The sequence below is a fragment of the Dendrobates tinctorius genome, unplaced genomic scaffold (genome assembly GCF_039654945.1).
Source record: "Dendrobates tinctorius isolate UK_male_01 unplaced genomic scaffold, ASM3965494v1 ptg000303l, whole genome shotgun sequence".
NCBI classification, from domain to species: domain Eukaryota; kingdom Metazoa; phylum Chordata; class Amphibia; order Anura; family Dendrobatidae; genus Dendrobates; species Dendrobates tinctorius.
In genome coordinates, this window is record NW_027361970.1 from 4,083,704 (window position 1) to 4,104,308 (window position 20,605).

Sequence of the window (20,605 nt, forward strand, 5' to 3'; positions counted from 1 at the left end):
CCCCGGGACCAGATGGTTTCTCCTCTGAATACTTTAAGTCCTTTTCTAAAGCCTTGATTCTACATATGGTCTAAGTGTTTAATGCAGCATCCTCTCGGGGCTCCTTCCCAAAGGAGATGCTTGAAGCTGTAATTGTTCTGATTCCAAAAGCGGGGGGGGGGGGGACCTGGAGACTATGCAAAATTACAGGCCAATATCAGTCATAAACACTGACATTAAAATTTATTCTAAATTGCTTGCCTAAAGGTTAAAAGGCATACTCCCTCGGTTGTTATCCGATGACCAGATTGGCTTTGTAGTGGGACGTCAGGCGGCAGATGGAACAAGAAGCATTTTGAATCTACTTACCAGGGCAAATCTATCCATTACTAGATTGGCGTTTCTGGCATTGGATGCAGAAAAGGCCTTTGACAGGATAAATTGGTCTTACCTGGAAATGACTTTAACTAAATTTGGCTTCAGCCAAGGATTCCTGTCATCGGTCTTCACACTATATTCTGCCCCCACTGCCAGAATCTATGCTAATCTTTGCCTCTCAAACCCGTTCCCTATTTCAAATGGTACAAGACAAGGGTGCCCTTTGTCACACTTGTTCTTTGTGTTGGCAATAGAGCCACTGGCGAAGAAGATCAGATCCAATGAGAATATGGTAGGATTTGATTTCCCCTCCTGTCATTTTAAAATTGGATTATTTGCTGACGACCTCTTTTTGACCCTAACGAACCCCTTGAATTCCATCAGAGCACTTGCTGCAGATTTGAAAATGTTTTCAAGGGCCTCTTATCTCAAAATTAATTTTCACAAGTCGAAATTCTTTACCCTCAACATGACTTCGGTAGAAATCGAGGAGCTAAAGAAAAGTACTGAGTTTGCCTGGGAAGATAAAGGGATAGTTTATCTTGGGATCACTATAGCTAGTTCTATCCAAGCAACTGTCAAGGCAAATCTAAATGGGATCCTTGCAACTGTCTCCAAGGATATTTCCTTTTTCAGACAAATTGAACTCTCTATGTTTGGTAGGGTGATGATTGCGAAATCTATCATTCTGCCCAAAATTCTCTATTTTTTTTGGATGCTCCCGATCACTCTACCATTTCAATCTATACAAAATTTACAAAATTTGCTAAAATCATTCGTGTGGAATGATAGAGCAGAGGAGGTATGAGCATGCCTAACTTACATACATACTACTCGGCCTTATTAATTAAGCAGAGCTGGTATTGGCTCAACAGTACACAAAAATTCCCACCTTGGTTCTACCTGGAAAGAGACATAAGTAAATTTGGCTCTCTAAAAGAATTGCTTTTCTATTTCTTATTTCAAGAGCCTCAAAAGGTATCTTCTCATCCTATTTCTGCATGGAGATCACTGATCAAACCATATAAAAAATTTAACAAAGTTGAACAGGCTTTGAGGTTTCCGCTTCGTGTAGTGGCTTTCATTCTTAACTTCCCTCTCTCAGAAATTTGGAATAATTTGGGTATTAAAAAAATAAAAAACATACACGATGGGTCTACTTTTCTCACATTCAGCGAATTAAAAGCCAAATATAATGTCCCCTCCTCTGAATTTTTCCCTTACTTAATGTTAAAAGATAAGGTACAAAAAATCCTTTTAGGCAAAGCATTTAATTATGAAATTGTGTCTTCACTGCTGTGCAGCCTAAATAATAAACATACCTGGAGCCTAAGGAATGTGTACTCTTTTTTCAATAGAGAGGATCTCTCTTGTAAGAACATATATTTAAGGAGATGGGAATCCGACCTTGGGATTGTTATTCCGATTGAGCAGTGGGACATCGCCATAAAAAATACGTATAACTCTAACATATAAATGACTCTTCATGAGTCTTATTTTAAACTACTTACCAGGTGGTATCTCACGCCTATTAGACTCTCTCACGTTAACAAAGACCATTCCCCCCCTCCGTTGGAGAGATTGTGGTCAACTAGGGAATCTTTACCACATCTTTTGGTGTTGCCGGAAGCTTAAACGTCTCTGGCTCCAGGTTTCTCGTCATATTGAATCCTTCACTGGAAACTTTACTTTGACTCCCCAAAAAGCATTGCTTTCCTTGGATATGGATCAATTGCACCCGTCGGTGAGACGGGTAGTTATTCATATCCTCCTGGTAGTTAAAAATAATTTGGCTTACTTTTGTAAGAAACCTGATCCTCCTAAATTCTCAGACATTTTAAATAAAATCTACCAACATAATGCTATTGAATGGAGGTTTGCAGTTATTAATAATACTATTCCCGCCCACACTAAAAAATGGAATGTTTGGAACAGTAAATTTAGAAGAGTTTAAATTTACATTTTTCTCATATACCTCCTTACATGGTTGGATTAGACCGCCCTCTTGACTCTCCTTCTCAAAGGTTCAGCATTTTGTATCGCTTATTGGTATTACTATATTGTATACTTATTGATGTATGCTTTATTACAAAGGTTCTCTATTTTTTATGACCTTTACATTTATCCTTTTCCTTCCCCCTTCCGCCTCCTTGTTCCCCCCTCCCTCTCCACATACCAGTTTTATAAAAATTTTAATAAAAATATTTAAAAAGAAACTTGTTCCGTAGCATTTGTGGGAGGAGAGTCCGGGAGGCCTCCATACACATCAGATGATCTCCTGGCCTTTCTGAATTTGGGGGGTTCAGATGACGTCAATCTTATGTCCCAAATTCTTTTTTCCATATATGTAAAAAAAAAACACAATATACCACTGCAATCCTATCCATACTTTTTTTTAAAGGCAGTTTATCACCCCCAAAACTCAAATTAAACTAATTATACAGTTATAGAGGGACCTGAACCTCTATAAAGATCATTCCTGCAATCTAGTGGCAGAGAAAAAGCATTTTATTTCCTATGTAAATGATAGTGCTTTGGTGCATCCTCGGTGTGGCCAAGAACGCCGTTCACTACCCAGATATACTTGGTAGTGTAGAGAGCGTTGGCCGCAGATAGAAGCCAGAGGTCACAGACCGCCTGCACCCATACAGTGTGTACACTATTACTGACACTGTGTGAGCGCCACTGGATTCCTGCAGTGTCAGTGCACATGCACAAGGCAGTGGACTGAGTTCAGGCCATATTTGCTCTATGCAAGTAAGTGCTGGGAATTAGGATAAGGAAAAATACTCAGAAAGCAAATTCAGGACGTGTAATGGAGCACTGAGCCTCTGCCCACACCAAGAATGCGCTGAAGCCTCCTCATCCTCAGCCACTAAAACACTGAAATCTACACCGCAGGTATGGGTTTTATAGGGGTTTTATCACTGTATTAGCAGTCTCATTTGTGCTTTGGGGGTAACAGATTCCCTTGGCTATGAACACATTTGCAGAATTTTTATTGACAGATGGTGCAGGATCATGGGGCAGGATCATGGGACAGATGGGGCAGGATGGAGACAGATGGTGTAGGTTCATGGGGCAGGATGGATATGATGGAGACAGAGGGTGCAGGATCATGGGGTAGATGGGGCAGGATCATGGGACAGATGAGGCAGGATCATGGGGCAGGATGGTGAAAGATGGGGCAGGATCATATGGCAGGATCAAGGGGCAGATGGGGCAGGATCATGGGACAGATGGTGAAGGATCATGGGACAGGATCATGAGACAGATGGGGCAGGATGGGAGATCATATGGGGCAGGATGGGACATCACATGGGGACAGGATAGAAGAACATATGGCTGGAGCCAGGAATGAGAACACGGGGGGGCCAGGATGGGGGATATTATTACCATAGGGGCTAATTAAAGCATATTATTACTGCAGTGATGTATTTATTTTACTTTTTGATTATACTGTTTTTAAATGGGTGGGCGATCTTGTTACTGCACAGAGCAACACTCTCGCCTTTTTTTCTTCATGTGGTATAGTTTTGTGTCACGTCGCCATCAGACTCGGGGGCTGGTGTTACTGCCTCAGCCACTGGGAGGCACTGAACTGTCACGTCGCCGTCGGACTCGGGGGCTGGTGTTCCTGCCTCGGCCAATGGGAGGTGCTGGACTCCTCCGACTGGTGGTGTCGGCAATAGGAGGGCTATGTCCTCATGTGTCGTTGGGCATCGCCGTGTTTCTCCTGTGGGTGATGGTGGTGATAGAGAAGGGGCCCCTGCGCAGGCGTCTGGTGGGTGCAGGCTTCACTCTTCTGTCAGAGGTGAAGGGGTTGGTGCATTGCCATCTGGCCTGGTTCTGGGGGCGGTCCAGATTAGGTCATCAGGCTGTGAGCCTGTAAGGGATAGCTGTATCCTTCAAATACTTTGGAGCTGGTCCTGCAGGCCGCCTGAGATAGTCTTGGTTTCACCAGTTATCTAGTGTTTAATTGCTACTTTTGACTCTGACTGTTGCCTGGATTTCTGACTCTGCTACAGCCTGCCAATTTTGTACCTCTGCTGCTCGCCCGGTTTATTGACTCTGACCTTAGCCTGGATTTTGTCTCTGCTACAGCCTGTCGATTTTTGCACCTCTGCTGCTCACCTGGTTTCTGACTTTTGACTCCTGACTACGCTTTCAGTCCCTTTTTTTTTTTCCCTTTCTGGCAACCGTCCTGTTCCGGTCCGCTGCTCTCATAGGCAGCTACCTCTTGGGCTCCGCTGTAATTCCAGATCCCCGTATGGGGGTAAAGGGTCTCTGGGGTTTCTTGGGGTGCTGTCTTACGTGCAGCTCAGACTCGCAACTGAGGGACATCACATTTAGAATTTTGGAAAAAAATAAGTAATGTGTTCTGCAAGATGTGCTCTAGATAACTGTGTTATTTCCTGCAGAGACGAGCCCTGGCTGGAAGAAGTGATGGCAGTCTGTGCTGGATGAAGATTAAAAGCGAAGATGAAGGACTTCACCTCGAGATGTCACTGGTGAGTCAGTGTGTTACCTGTACACTGACACTATACACTGTATACTATACACTGTATACTATATACAGTGGTCCCGTGTACAATGTCACCAGTGATCACTGTATTACCTTTACATTATACACTATATACAGAGCTCCTGTGTATAATGTCACCGTGATTACTGTAGTACTTGTACACAGACACTGCATAATAAGTACAAATCTCCTGTGTATATATCAGGATCCTGTCAGCACTGGCAAACTCCCACGGCTGAGCAGGGTGACTCACCCACACTGCAGGAAGGCCCTGAGTCAGATGCTGTGAGGGAAGCTCAGGCAGATGGGACCTGAGCAGCATGGTGAGAGGGTACGCTGAAGGTAGCAGGAAGCAAAAGGACCTATGATCATGTGACCACAGGGGGTGGGGCTTAGCGTCCTGCTGCTGGTTATGAGTGCAGGATGCTACAGGGACCCTGGAGTAGAGGAGAGGGAAACTCAGGTCGGACAAACGGGGGTCATACACGGAGAGGGCGGCGTGGTACAGGAGGGGCAAGCAGAGAATAGTCAGAACGTAGGCAAGGCGTCATACACAGAGATAGCAGCGCAGTACAGGAGGGGCGAGCAGAGAATAGTCAGAACATAGGCAAGGAGTCATACACAAAGATAGCATCCCAGTACAGGAGGGACAGGCAGAACTCGTAATGGGGACAGAGCCAGATCAAAACCAGACAAGCATAAAGTAGCACGGGCACAAAGCACAGGCACAGGCACAACAGGTTCACACACACTTGACCAAGGGTCAAAGTATAAGCAACGAGGAATGACCCCACAATGAGGCTATAAGAAGCCTCCCAGAATCCCTTAGTGAGGCCGTCCAGATTAACCTCTGAACTACCAAATCCCACAAACTAAGCAGATCATGACAGTATAATGGCACTTATGGTGACCTTAGTATTGTGTTTTTTTATTACTGATCAGAACTGTAGTATTCAGTCACTATGTGATGGTAATATTTTGTCTGGCCATGGTGTGGCGGTATTTGTTCCTTGTATGTGCTATTATTTGGTCACTATGTGGTGGTACTATGTGATCTGGTCATCGCATGGTGGTATTTGCCCCTTGTATGAGGTATTATTGGTCATCATATGTTGGTAATATGTGGTCTGGATATGGTGTGGTGTATTTGTCCCCAGCATGTAATACTATTCGGTCACTGTGGTGGTAATATGTGATCTGGACATGGTGTGGTGGTATTTGTCCCCTGCATGTGATACTATTCAGTCACTATGTGGTGGTAATATGGTGTCTGGTCATGGTGCGGTGGTATTTGTCCCCTGTATGTGATATTATTGGTCATTTTAAATATTGAAAAATAAATAAAAATTTACCTAAATTGTATTGGATATTTAAAAAAAATGTTTAATAGGATAGAGTAGAGTAGGCCTTGCCAAAAAAGTCTGGCACCCGCAAACCATAACAGTAAAATCTGCACTATAATATGGCGCTCTTTCCCTTCTGAGCTTTGCACTGTGCCTGAAAAGTATTCCCCGTTTACATGTAGGGTATTAGTGTACTCTGGAGAAATTTTTACAAACTAAGGTCAATTTTTTCCTATTAGCCCTTAGAAAAATTAAAAACTTGAGTCTAAAACAACATTTTTAGCGTTAAAAATTTAAAATTCTTTCTTCACCGCTTCTTCTTCATAGTATAAAAATCTTGAGGCACAGGTGGGAAATTTCTTCTGTTTTGGCACCTCAGGGTTTCTCCAATGTGACATGGTTCCTTCAAACCATTCCAGCAAAATCTGAACTCCAATATGGCACTTCTTCCCTTTTGAGCTTTGCACTGTGTCTCATAAGTAGTTTTAGACCACATAAGGGGTATCGTTGTGCTCAGGAGAAATTGCACAACAAATTTTAGGGCCCATTTTCTCCTGCTATCCTTGTGACAATAAAAAAATTGGGACTATAAAACAACAGTTTTGTGTGAATTTTTCTTTTCATTTTCACAGATTAAGGTTATAAAATTTTGTGAAGCACCTAGGTTCTAGGTGCTCACCACACATGTAGATACATTCTTTGAGGGGTCTAGTTTCCAATATTGGGTCACTTGTGAGGAGTTTCCGCTGTTTAGGCTCACCAGGGCTTTTCCAAACACAACATGATACCTGCACACAATTCCTTCAAAGTGTGCATTCCAAAACGTCACTCTTTGCTTTCTGAGCTGTGAACAGAAGTTTTCCCCCACACATGGGGTATCAGTATAGTCAGCAGAACATTGTACAAAGAATTGTATGGTGCAGTTTATCCTGTTACCCTTATGACTGCCAGGCTCCCTCTGGTGGTAACAGGAGGTAGTAAGGCTGATTTAATCAGTAGAGATCTGCCACCTGATAATGAGGATGACGATTGGACCTCAGGAATCTCAGACTGGATTTAAGACAGCCAAATCCATGTTCTGGTGCTGGTGATTCCTTCTGGCTTGTCAGGTCTTGGTTTTCAGCTCTGTTCCAGTCATCTAAAGCTAAGTTTTTCTGCTAATGTTCACACTTGATTTTGTTGGTCTATTCAGTTTTTTGTGTAGTCAGCCAGCCCCGGCTGGGGCTGTGCTGAATTTCCACTCTTATTTACCTGTATTTGCCAATTTGCTTTTTGTCCCTTATTAGATTGGCCTCTTTTTGCTCTGTCTCAGAATATTTCAGAGTGCTGATATAGTGGGAGAAGTCTAGTGACTTCAGGGTTAATTTTGCTATCAGAAGTGTTGGACATTATTTTTGCAGGATTTTTTGCAGATTGCAGACAGTGTCTTTCCTTTCCTATCCTTTCTAGTTAGTTTGGACCCCATCGTTTGCTCAGCCTATTTTCCTGCCTGTGTTTGTGCTTTCATCTTGTTTCACCGTCAATACATGTGTGGGGGCTGTCTTTCCTTTGGGGTCTGCTCTGGGGCAGTTAGTTTTCCCCTTTTCTTGTTTCAGGCTTATGTAGTTCTCCGGCTGTGACGAAGCGTCTAGGATCATCGTAGGTACGCTCCACGACTGCTGCTAGTTGTGTGGTTAGGATCAGAGATCTGCAATCTGCATTGTTGTGAGTTCATTTTTCCCTTCACCATTGAGGTCTGATGAACTCCCTCTTCTGGTGAAGGAAGGTAGTGAGGCTGATTACAAAGCACCTGAGCAGAATGATGATGACTGGGTGACTGGGATTGCTGACTGGATATAAGGCAGCCGACGTCCTTCTGCCTTGTGGGTGATTACTCTGAGGGATTCTTGGAGACCAGTCTGATTCCTGCTCCTAAGTTTTCTGCTCTACTTTTTGCATTTGTGTTTTGGTTTTGTTTTGCCTTGTTTTTCTGGATTTCTGCCTTTCCCTGCTGGGTTAGCTGAATTCCTTTTTGCTCTGTCTTCAGATAATACCTATGTACTGATATAGTCTTTTTGAAGCCTAGCATCTTCAGGGCTTTTTTCCCTATCAGTCTGTTGGCTCTTGTTTTTGAGAGGATTTTGGCGGATTGCAGACAGCAGCTTTTCTATCCTGTCCTATCTAGTTAGCTTGGGCCCCATCATTTGCTCAGCCTATCTTTCTATCTGTGTGAGTGTTTTTCATCTTGCTTCACCGTCATTATATGTTGGAGGCTGCCTATTGCTTTGGGGTCTGCTCTAGGGCAGTTTAGATTTCCCTTTCTGTCTTTAGGCTATGTAGTTCTCTGGCTGTGATCGAGGGGTCTAGGGCACCGGAGGAACCCCCCACGGCTACTGCTAGTTGTTGTTGTTAGGTTCAGGGGTCTGCAATCCGATAGCTGCCAACTTCTCTGGTTTTCTGGACTTAGCTAGTATTTCTGTTTTTGCCTCCTACGGTGACTCATTCATAACACTGCATGGTTACCAACCTCTCTGGTTTTCTGTGACTTAGCTTGTTTTGTTTTTTTCTCCTCGGTGACCCATTCATAACAGAATCACCAGCCACACCGCAGATTCTAGGGTACTCAAAAGCAGGAAAAATATGTTTAAAAAAAAAAAGTGTCAGAATTTTTTTTTTTTATATTTTCTCCTCTTTTTCTCTGGGGCCGTAGGAGGATTTTTTTTTCCTAATGGAGATTAAGCAATTGTCTGATCGTGTGGAGCAACTTGCTGCTGAAGTACAGGGAATTTCCACCTACCTCATTCAGTCACATGCTGCTGAACTTAAGATCCCTACTCCTGATGTGTTTTCTGGGGATCGGTCTAAATTTCTGAATTTTAAGAATAATTGTAAATTATTTCTTGCCTTGAAACCTAACTCATCGGGGAGCGCTGTGCAGCAGGTTAAAATTGTCATCTCCTTGCTGCGTGGCGATCCCCAGGATTGGGCTTTTTCTCTGACACCTGAAAATACTATTCTGACTAATGTGGATGCATTTTTTCAAGCCTTGGGGTTGTTGTATGATGAACCTAATGCTGTTGATCAAGCTGAGAGAACCCTGTTGGCATTAAACCAGGGACAGGATTCTGCAGAGTTATACTGTCAAAAATTCCAAAAGTGGGCGGTCCTTACTACATGGAATGATAGTGCATTGGCAGCTCTCTTTCAGAAGGGTTTATCAGAGACCGCAAAAGATGTTATGGTGGGATTTCCTGTTCCCTCTGGTCTGGATGATTCTATGTCATTAGCCATTCAAGTTGATCGGCGTTTACATGAACGTAAAACTACACGGGAGGCGCTGCCACCTTTTGAACAAACATCTGAACCTATGCAGTGTGATGGGGTTTTGTCTAGGGCGCAACGTCAGGAGTTTAGAAGGCGTAATAAGCTGTGTTTTTTCTGTGAAGACGTCTCTCATACTATTTCTGTCTGCCCTAAACAAGAGAAACGTTTTGCACACACATTTGCTGTGGGCAGTGTACAACCTAAGTTTCTTTTGGCAATTACACTGATCTGCTCCTTATCCACGTTTTCCACGAAGGCTTTTGTGGATTCAGGAGCAGCGTTGAATCTGATGGATTTGGACTTTGCTAAACGTTGTGGTTTTTCCATGACTCCTCTACGGACGCCTATTCCTTTGAGGGGTATTGATGCTACTCCTTTGGCAGAGAATAAACCTCAGTTTTGGACCCAGGTGACAAAGCGAGTTGCCCCAGACCACCAAGAAAAATGTAAATTTTTGGTGCTGCATAATTTGCATGATACTATTGTTCTGGGTTTTCCTTGGTTGCAAACTCATAATCCAGTTTTGGATTGGAAATCTGGGTCTGTGGTGAGTTGGGGTTGTCAGTGTGTTCTTAGGGGCGCTCCTGTTTTCTCCACCTCTCCTCAGTCTCATGATATTCCTAATTATCTAGCCGATTTTTCTGATGTATTTAGTGAGAGCAAGTCTGCGTCTTTGCCTCCTCATAGGAGTTATGACTGTGCAATTGAGTTGATGCCTGGGTGTAAATTTCCCAAGGGTCGGCTTTTCAACTTATCAGTACCCGAACATGATGCTATGCGATCCTATATTAAGGAGTCGGTGGAGAAGGGTCATATTAGACCATCCTCATCACCTTTAGGTGCTGTTTTTTTCCTGTGGCCAAGAAAGATGGTTCATTAAGACCGTGTATTGATTATCGTTCCCTTAACAAGATGACGGTTAAATATCAGTACCCGTTACCTCTGATGTCTGATTTATTCTCCAGAGTTAAGAGTGCCTGCTGGTTTACTAAGCTTGACCTCAGGGGGGCGTATAATCTTATTCGCATCAAGCACGGGGATGAATGGAAGACGGCGTTTAATACTCCGGAGGGACATTTTGAGTACCTGGTGATGCCTTTTGGGCTCACTAATGCCCCTTCTGTCTTCCAGTCCTTTATGAATGATATTTTCCGTGACTTTGTGGATAAGTTTTTGATCATCTATCTGGATGATATTTTGATCTTTTCTAGTGATTGGGATTCTCATGTGGAACACGTCCGGACTGTGTTCCGGATTTTGAGGGAGAATTCCCTGTTTGTTAAGGGATCGAAATGCCTCTTTGGTGTACAGAGGATTTCATTTTTGGGATTTATTTTGTCTCCATCGACTATTGAAATGGACCCGGCAAAGGTACAGGCCATTTATGATTGGGTTCAGCCTACTTCTTTGCAGGCCCTCCAAAAGTTTTTGGGTTTTGCTAATTTCTATCGTAAATTTATAGGTAATTTTTCTGGTATTGTCAAACCACTGACTGATCTGACCAAGAAGGGCGCTGATGTGCTGAATTGGTCTCCTGAGGCTGTCTCAGCATTTCAGGAGCTTAAGCAGAGATTTACTTCAGCTCCAGTTTTACGGCAACCTGATGTCTCACTTCCATTTCAGGTGGAGGTAGATGCTTCTGAGATTGGTGCAGGAGCTCTTTTGTCACAAAAAGACCCTGTGACTTCTAAGATGAATCCCCTGTGCCTTCTTTTCTCGAAAGTTCTCCCCATCTGAACGCAGCTATGACGTGGGGAATCGGGAATTGTTGGCCATGAAATGAGCATTTGAGGAGTGGAGACATTGGTTGGAGGGAGCTAGACATCAAGTTGTGGTCCTCACCGATCACAAGAATTTGATTTATCTAGAGTCGGCCAAACGCTTGAATCCTAGACAGGCTAGATGGGCCTTGTTTTTCACGCGTTTTAATTTTGTGGTCTCTTTTCTTCCGGGTTTCTAGTAGTTTCTTTGCCGATTCCCTTAGTGTGACCAGCCTACTACCATCCTAGGTGAGGGGGTAGTTCTTTCTGCCATTTCGCCCAATTTGAGATGTGCCCTGGAGGAAATTCAGGAGGATAAACCTGAGCGTTGCCCTATGGAAAAATTGTATGTTCCTGACCAGTGGAGAAAGAGAGTGATGTCTGAAATTCATTGCTCCACATTGGCTGGTCATCCAGGTATTTTTGGTACCAGAGATTTGGTGAGTCTGTCTTTTTGGTGGCCTGCCTTATCTCGTGACGTCAGGAATTTTGTACAGTCCTGTGGGACTTGTTCTCGGTCTAAACCCTGTTCTCGTTTTAGTGGGTTGCTGATGCCCCTGTCGGTGCCCAAGAGGCCATGGACCCATATCTCAATGGATTTTATTTCTGATCTTCCTGTCTCTCAGAGGATGACTGTTATCTGGGTGATTTGTGATAGATTTTCTAAGATGGTCCATCTTGTACCACTCCCAAAGTTGCCATCTTCCGCTGAGTTGGTGCCCTTGTTTTTACAACAGGTGGTTCGGTTACATGGGATTCCTGAGAACATTGTGTCCGACAGAGGAGTCCAGTTTGTTTCCAGATTCTGGAAAGCCTTTTGTTCCAATCTGGGAATTCAGTTATTCTTCTCCTCCGCGTTTCATCCCCAGACCAATGGACAGACTGAGAGAACAAACCAGACCTTGGAGTCTTATTTGAGATATTTTATATCTGCTGATCAGGATGATTGGGTCTCATTTTTGCCCTTGGCCGAATTCGCACTGAACAATAGAGCTAGTTCTGCCACTTTGATGTCACCCTTTTTCTGTAATTTTGGGTTTCATCCTCGATTCTCTTCAGGGCAAGTGGAATCTTCATCCTGCCCAGGTGTGGACACTGTGATTGAGAGAATGCAGCAGATACGGGACCAAGTGGTGGATAAGTTGTCATTCTCTCAGGAAAAGGCGCAGCGATTTTCCAACTAGCATAGGACCATTGGTCCCCGGTTTAAAGTGGGTGATATGGTTTGGTTGTTGTCTAAGAATATTCCTATGAAGGTTGCATCTCCAAAATTTAAGCCAAGATTTATTGGACCTTATAAGATTTTGGAGATTCTTAATCCTGTTTCTGTTCGATTGGCTCTTCCAGTTACGTTCAAGATCCATAACGTATTTCACAAATCTCTGTTGAATAGGTTTGTTGAGCCAGTGGTGCCTATGACAGCACCTCCTGACCCTGTGTTGGTTGAAGGCAATGTAGAATATGAGGTAGAGAAAATATTGGATTCTCGTTTGGTTAGATGGAGACTCCAGTATTTGGTCAAATGGAAGGGTTATGGCCAGGAGGATAATTCTTGGGCCTCTGCCTCTGATATTCATGCCAATAGATTGGTTTGTGCTTTTCACCGGGCCCATCCTGATCGGCCTGGTGGCGTGGATGAGGGTTCGGTGACCCCTATTCAAGGGGGGGTACTGTTGTGAGTTCATTTTCTGGTACAATAGTTGTGAGTTCTCCTGACAGGCTCCCTCTGGTGGTAACAGGAGGTAGTGAGGCTGATTTAATCAGTAGAGATCTGCCACCTGATAATGAGGATGATGATTGGACCTCAGGAATCTCAGACAGGATTTAAGACAGCCAAATCCCTGTTCTGGTGCTGGTGATTCCTTCTGGCTTGTCAGGTCTTGGTTTTCGACTCTGTTCCAGTCATCTAAAGCTAAGTTTTTCTGCTAATGTTCACACTTGATTTTGTTGGTCTATCCAGTTTTCTGTGTGGTCAGCCAGCTCCGGCTGGGGCTGTGCTGAATTTCCACTCTTATTTACCTGTATTTGCCAATTTGCTTTTTGTCCCTTATTAGATTGGCCTCTTTTTGCTCTGTCTCAGAATATTTCAGAGTGCTGATATAGTGGGAGAAGTCTAGTGACGTCAGGGTTAATTTTGCTATCAGAAGTGTTGGACATTATTTTTGTAGGATTTTTTGCAGATTGCAGACAGTGTCTTTCCTTTCCTAGCCTTTCTAGTTAGTTTGGGCCCCATCGTTTGCTCAGCCTATTTTCCTGCCTGTGTTTGTGCTTTCATCTTGTTTCACTGTCAATACATGTGTGGGGGCTGTCTTTCCTTTGGAGTCTGCTCTGGGGAAGTTAGTTTTCCCCTTTTCTTGCTTCAGGCTTATGTAGTTCTCCGGCTGTGACGAAGTGTCTAGGATTATCGTAGGTACGCTCCATGGCTGCTGCTAGTTGTGTGGTTAGGATCAGGGATCTGCAATCTGCATAGTTACCAACCTCTCTGGTTTTCTGTGACTTAGCTTGTTTTGTTTTTTTCTCCTCGGTGACCCATTCATAACAGGGTTCCACTGTTTAAGCATATCAGGGGCTCTCCAAATGTGACATGGCGTCTGCTAATTATTGCAGCAAATTTTGCATTCAAGAAGTCAAATGGCGCTCCCTCTCTTCCAAGCCCTTCTATGCGCCCAGACAGTGGTTTTCCCCCACAGACAGGGTATCGGCATGCTCAGGAGAAATTGCACAACAAATTTTGGGGTCCTTTTTTTCCTGTTACCCTTGTGAAAATAAAAATATTCTTTGTCTAAATTAAAATTTTTGGGGAAATAAAATTAAAGGTTCATCTCAATTCCTGAGAATCACCTGAAGGGTTAATAAACTTCTTGAATGTGGTTTGAGCACCATGAGGGGTGCAGTTTTAGTGTATTTTCGGTCTTCTAAACCCTTCAATGTCACTTCAAAAGTAATGTGGTCGCTAAAAAACGGTATTGTAAATTTTTGTTGAAAAAAATTAGAAATCGCTGGTTAACTTTTAACCCTTCAAACTTCCTAATGATAAAAAATAAAGGTTTCAAAAACTGTGCTGATATAAAGTAGACATATGGGAAATTTTATTTATTAACTATTTTGTATGAGATACGGTAACTCTCTGAGTTAAGGGCATAAAAATTAAAAGTTTCAAAATTGCTAAATTTTAAATATTTTTGCCAAATTTCCATTTTTTTCACAAATAAACGCAAGTCACATCGACGAAATTTTGCTACTATCATAAAGTACAATATGTCATGAAAAAAAATTTCATTATCAGTGGGATCCGTTGAAGAGTTCCAGAGTTATTATCTCATAAAGGGACAGTGGTCAGAATTGTAAAATTTTGCCTGGTCAATAATGTGCAAGCAGCCTTTGGGGGTAAAGGAATTAATTACATAATTGTCATAAACCTAATGGAAAACAGACAAATTAACTGGGAAGAAAAGCAAAATGAGAAAGTGTAAGTAAACGGTGCTATATAATAAGGTGACTGCTATATATTAAGCTGAAAACGTTGATGGGAGGAGGTGTGCTACTTTAATAAGAAGACATTTTATTCAGGGAACACAATCAGTGAGAAGCAGGTGACTATAATGTCCTGCAGCCAAAATACACAGGGGAAACATGTGGTTTCCAAAAAAACAAATATTGCCTGAAAATACAATGCACATTCTGCTCTATAAAGAAGAAGAATGACTTCGTTTTACTTTTCAAACACTGATTAGACTAAATTGTATGTATGGAAGTGTAATAGTATCACTCTATTTAATCTTCAGCTTAATCTCAGAACCTGACTGCTTATTAATTGTCGATATTTTAATTCTTTTTCAGAGTCTTCTTATATTTGCTGTTGCTCGGCGTATACTTGTATAGGGAAGGATCCAGCAGTGTCTAACATTCAGATCTCTCCTCGTATCAGCACTCTGTCATTACTGATGTTACTACTGACACTGATGGGATATACTGTAGCTCTGTGACAAAGCATTTCCCTTCCAGTGATTACGAGTGTATGGAGCGGCAGAAGACCGGCCTACAGACGCCACTCATGCCATGTACTCCACAATTTACTAAGCTTTTCAGTTTCTTCACATCATGTTAGGCGTCGGGTTCCTGTCGCTGCACAGCGGGAGTCCCGAGCCTTGCTTCCAGCAATCTCCCATTCCTCTCCAGCCGCAGAGGAGTTTGCTCAGCAAACTCGTCGGTCCCGGCACTGTGCCCAGACCAGCTCCGTGGGTTTGCTTGCTGCTGCCACCTCTGGCACAGCTATGGCAATGCAGGCTGCTCAGCAGCGAGATTCTCCAGGGAGCGGAGATCGAAGGTCACGTGCTCAGGTCCTGCTCCTGTTCGGATTGGCCCATCCGAGAAGCCAGGAAGGTCCCGGACGCTCGCGGCTATAAAAGGTTCGCATGGCTCGGCCATGCGCTAGGATAGACTGTATTTACAGACTATGTGGAGTGAGTGATGTATGCATGTATGAATGTCTCTGGTGAATGACTCATTAAGAAACCCCTACCCTTGGTACGATTGTGTTGTGCAGCCTAGCTTGCTAGCGCCCAGGCTTAGGTGTAGGTAGGACAGAGGTTGAGTCAGGCATCAGTCCTCACCAGAGACTCTGCACGCCTCAGTGCACGTGCTCCATAGCCAGCGTCTATAGTGGCGCTCGCGGCAGCAACGCCGCGCGCTCAGTGGGCCTAGAGGGACTCTAACCCCATGTCCTTGGGGTAGAGTTCTGTGGCCGTACGCTGTGCGCTCTTTTGGCCGGGCTCTGTGAGCTAAACAGGCTCCAGCATCTACGTTCAGTGGTTGTGCGGCTCTGTGCAGTAACAGAGTTCGCACCTCTTCACATTGGGTGACGTAACCCACGTGTGACTGTTTTCTCACTGCTTAATTCTTCCGCCATTATCTAGCAGCAGTGTACCACCTCTGCACGGTGGACCCTGGGCTGCAAACGCACCTACTGGTATTTTATAATTTGGTGCGTTCCGCCAGCCCTAACACATCATTTTATGATTATTATATTTGATTCTGATTGATTATGAATGAAACAATTCATTTCATATCTATCTATCATCATGATTGATCTGTCTATCTATCCATCCATCCATCCATCTATCTACTGTATTATCTATCTATCTCATATCTATCTACTGTATTATCTATCTATCTCTATATCTATCTATCTATCATCTATTATATATCTATCAATCATCTATCGATTATCTATCTATCTATCAATCATCTATTATTTATCTATCCAATGAAAAAAATGGAACAGTACAATACTTTATAAGCGGGTACCAAAGGTTTTGGCTTGCAAAAGACTCAGTGTGAGCCGAAACATCGCCATGTCATGTGGGTCTGAATAAATCCACTTTTTCACTTGAAGTATATGGAATGCTGCCTTCTTTTTTTTTTTTTATCTATCTATCTACCTATCTATCTATCTATAATGAAAAATTTGAACAGCACCATCAAATACCTCAATTAATGTGCAAAGATTTTCCAACCAACAGTTCCTTATAATAAGGTAAAAAGAGAAAAACAGCACAAAAAAATGAAAAAATGGACTTAATTGCCCAATGGCATGGCGGCGTTTCGGATGTGATATCCTTTCTATCCTATCTATCTATCTATCTATCTATCCCATATCTATCTATCTATTATCTATCTATCTATTATCTATCATCTATCTATTATCTATCTATTTATCTATTATCTATCATCTATCTATCTATCTATTCATCTATTTATTATCTATCATCTATGTATTATCTATCTCATATCTATCTTTCATCTATCTATCTCATATCTATCTTTTTACCTTCGGTATCCTCTATATATACCATTTTCTCTAGGACCACGTATTTATTCTTAGCAACCCCTATGCATATACAATATCGTATGTACTGTATAATACAATGATATAGAACCAGCAGAACGATTTTTGTTGCACATTTTGTTAGTTTTTGTCACATTGTGATATGTTTGGAGACCATGCCCTCCCTTCCTCTCTATATAAATGTGACATTCAATAAAACACTGTTAAACTCTACATAATGTGCTGACAAAACTTGTGCTTTTCAGGTCCCTTATCCCTCCCCAGAGTTGGGCTCTTACCATTCTGTAGATGATGACCACCGGCGTTCTGCTGCTCCTCTGTGGAATCCGGTTCACGGCTCATGTTGATACCTGAGAAGAGTCCAGGAAAAGAAGTCAATTTTAATAAATGTTTATGGTATCTCTCTAAACAAATCATTGGATTACAATAAAATTCATTGGACTTTCAAATTCCGGTGTGCACAAGGTATTATCATATTCATCAGGCGGGGAGTGGCAGAACCTCATACATCTGGCCAAGTGTGGTCACCTATCTGCAGGATCCATTGCCCAGGAAGATAAATCAATGACAATGTGAACGGTAACATTCAAAAAAACGCGAAACATGGCAGCATCTTCTACAAGATCATACAAGAGCTGATATATTCCCTACTATACTATGTGAGATCTACATGGGTAACTTCTCTGACCTCTCTCCAGCACACGTGCGACTCTCCTCACCTGGATTTAGCCTGTACCACTCTATGTTGGCCTCTCCAGATGAGATCTATGGCCGCTCCTGCAGTCTGCACTGTCTCTCCTCCAGGTGATACACAAGTCGGTTGGAGAAGAGGAATATTTTATACAAATTACACTGACCCCCCCTCCTCCCTTTTCAGGGCTTTTAACCCTTAGTACTCATGTAAACCAAACAGATAAAGGAGATCATTTGCATATGCCACAGGCAGCCAGTCACATCGCAGCTGTCAGGGAGAATTTGCATAAGATAACAATGTGCTGGTCTCAGGGCATTTAAACTTTCCTGAAGTTTGTAGAAAAAAGTCTAATGAAAAGCCTTAAAATTAGAAACAAATCCGTACGGGAACAATGATAATAGTGCTATCTCATTTATTATTATATGAGCAACAATTAGGTTTAATTCTGGAAAATCTACAATAAGTGTAAAAACATTTCATATCACAACACTATAATAACTAGCAATAAGTACAACAAAACACAGTAGCAATATTACGGAGTAAATGCATTTGGCTTTGCAGGAATTCTGGGATGTATGGAGCAGTAATGACAAGAAGTGTATGGGGCCATCATATTAGGAACAAATAGACAAATCCACACACGTTACAACTAAAATCAACAATCAACACAAACTGGCTAGTACTATAGTACTGTGCAAAAGTTTTAGGCAGGTGTGGAAAAAATAGTTCAAAACCAATTAAATATAAATTATGAAACCTTCCACCAAAACCAGACCTAAAATATAACTTTTATTATTTTTATCACAAATGCTTTTTGAAACATAGGTATAAAACGGTGAGTAGGTTGGACACGGGTGCCAGATAGGCTCAGAACCAGGTCATGATATCCTAATAGGAAATAGTCTAGGGGAACAGATCAACAATACTCCAATTCCCTTCCTGGATGAAGCGTTGTGGGCCCCCTTTCAAGGTCGACTGACCCTGTCTAGGGTACCGTTACACCTAGCGATGCACCAGCGATCCCGACCAGCGATATGACGCAGTCAGGATCGCTGGTGCATCGCTAGGTGGTCGCTAGTGAGCTGCCACTCAGGCAGATCTCACCAGCGACATCGCTGGGGACGGGGATCGCTACTTACCTGTCGGACGCGGCGCTCCTGCGTCCTCCCGCCCGGCTCCACGCGTCACTCGTCGTCACAGAAGGAAGCGCCGCAGGAATTGACCGACAAGGAATGGTCCAGGAGCTTCTTGCGCGATCAGAGATAACCAGCGGGGGAGCCGGTCAGAGTTAAGTATCACATGCAGCGATATCGCTAGCAATATCGCTGTAACGTCACAAAATCGGTGACTTTACAGCGATATTGCTAGCGATATCGCAGTGTGTAACGGGGGGGGCTTTACCCTATAAGGAAGTCCTCACCAAGCCATCACCGTCACCCATAAAGTGCTTAACTGCTTTATTAAAATGATGAACCTACTGTAAATGTAGTATAAGGATAACAAGGCCAAATTGTATTGATACTAAAAGTGTACCTGTAGAGATTGGGTACAGTATTTTACCCAAATTAGATCCCTGAAGAAGGAATCAGTGAATTCCGCAACGCGTAGGATTTGCCATTGCTTTCTGGCCCCATCAGCGCCCCATAGGGCTTTCTTGCCTGTCACGTGATCTATCACGTGACTGTGACGTCACGCAAGCTCCTTCAGCTTTTTTGGACCTTGCAGGCCTGCTTTTGCAAGCGGCGGCTGGTACTCTTACAGCCTGCCGATATACACCTCCAGCTGCGCGCCAGTCACCGGCCGGGACGGCGGCATGCTAGGAGGTAGCACCCTTTAGCTCCAGTAACTATATACCTGTGTCGGGGAGTATTAATGGGAAAGGACCTGGAAATCCACCCTGCATTCTGAAGACCCTTTTCCCTGCCTCGCCAGTTTTTAGCTTCAGTAAAGGTAATAGATTTCTTCATAAGAAATCTTTATTTAACCAAGACACATTTAATTAGCGCAAGTTTCTATCAGGTTTATTTATTATTATTATTTTATGGAGACAACTTGAGTGGTGTGTTGTCTTATAACTTGCTGCTTTGTGTTCTGTGGGTGTACGCTTGAGCGCCATTGGTATATACATATATTTTTTACCCAAATGACCCTATATTAATATATCATGTTGCTTTAATGAATCCAAACACATCTATAGGTAATAATCATCACCAATACTTCATGCCTAGACCACCACTCAAGACAGTACACTCCAAATCAGATATAAGAGCAAGTTATGCCTCAGTGACACATAAGAGACATTTTTCACATGTATTAAATTGGGGACATTTTATCCCTAGCTATACCATTGTATTACTCTCACTGAACATTATCGACAGGTTCAGCAGCACATGTAAACATTTAGAAATGATCACTTTGCTTATAGATGAATGTGTCCCATCACGACGCGTTTCCCCCTCTTTTTAGTGAATTCAGGGATTCAAGCAGTGAGGGCTCCAATCAGCACCCAATCATTTAGACTGCATAGATAAATTTCTGTCACACACTCATCTAATATCTAATTTATGTCCATTTTATGTTTTAAATGTCCTTTTACCTATTAGAAGGGTTTAAAATTTAGCAGCAATTTTTCAAGGAAATTTGCAACTCCAATTTTACAGACCTATTCAGTTTTGAAATCACTTTGAGGGGGCTTTTATATTACAGAAACCCAAAAGTTATATCATTTTTAAAACTACACCCTTCAAAATTTTCAAAACTCTTCTTTCAAAGATT

General features: G+C 42.7%; 1 protein-coding gene across 3 annotated transcripts in view; it reads right to left on the reverse strand.

The window, feature by feature from the left end:
• The window catches only part of POU2F3 (POU class 2 homeobox 3), a 297,141-nt gene that overhangs the window by 184,502 nt on the left and 92,034 nt on the right, over window positions 1-20,605 (reverse strand). For 2 of the 3 annotated variants that reach the window (XM_073560731.1, XM_073560733.1), the window contains exon 2: window positions 17,415-17,486. In XM_073560731.1, coding sequence (XP_073416832.1) covers window positions 17,415-17,486 — 72 coding nt within the window. Of the gene's footprint in view, window positions 1-17,414; window positions 17,487-17,855; window positions 17,946-20,605 lie in introns of those variants that run through there. The other variant, XM_073560732.1, reaches the window with a different exon arrangement.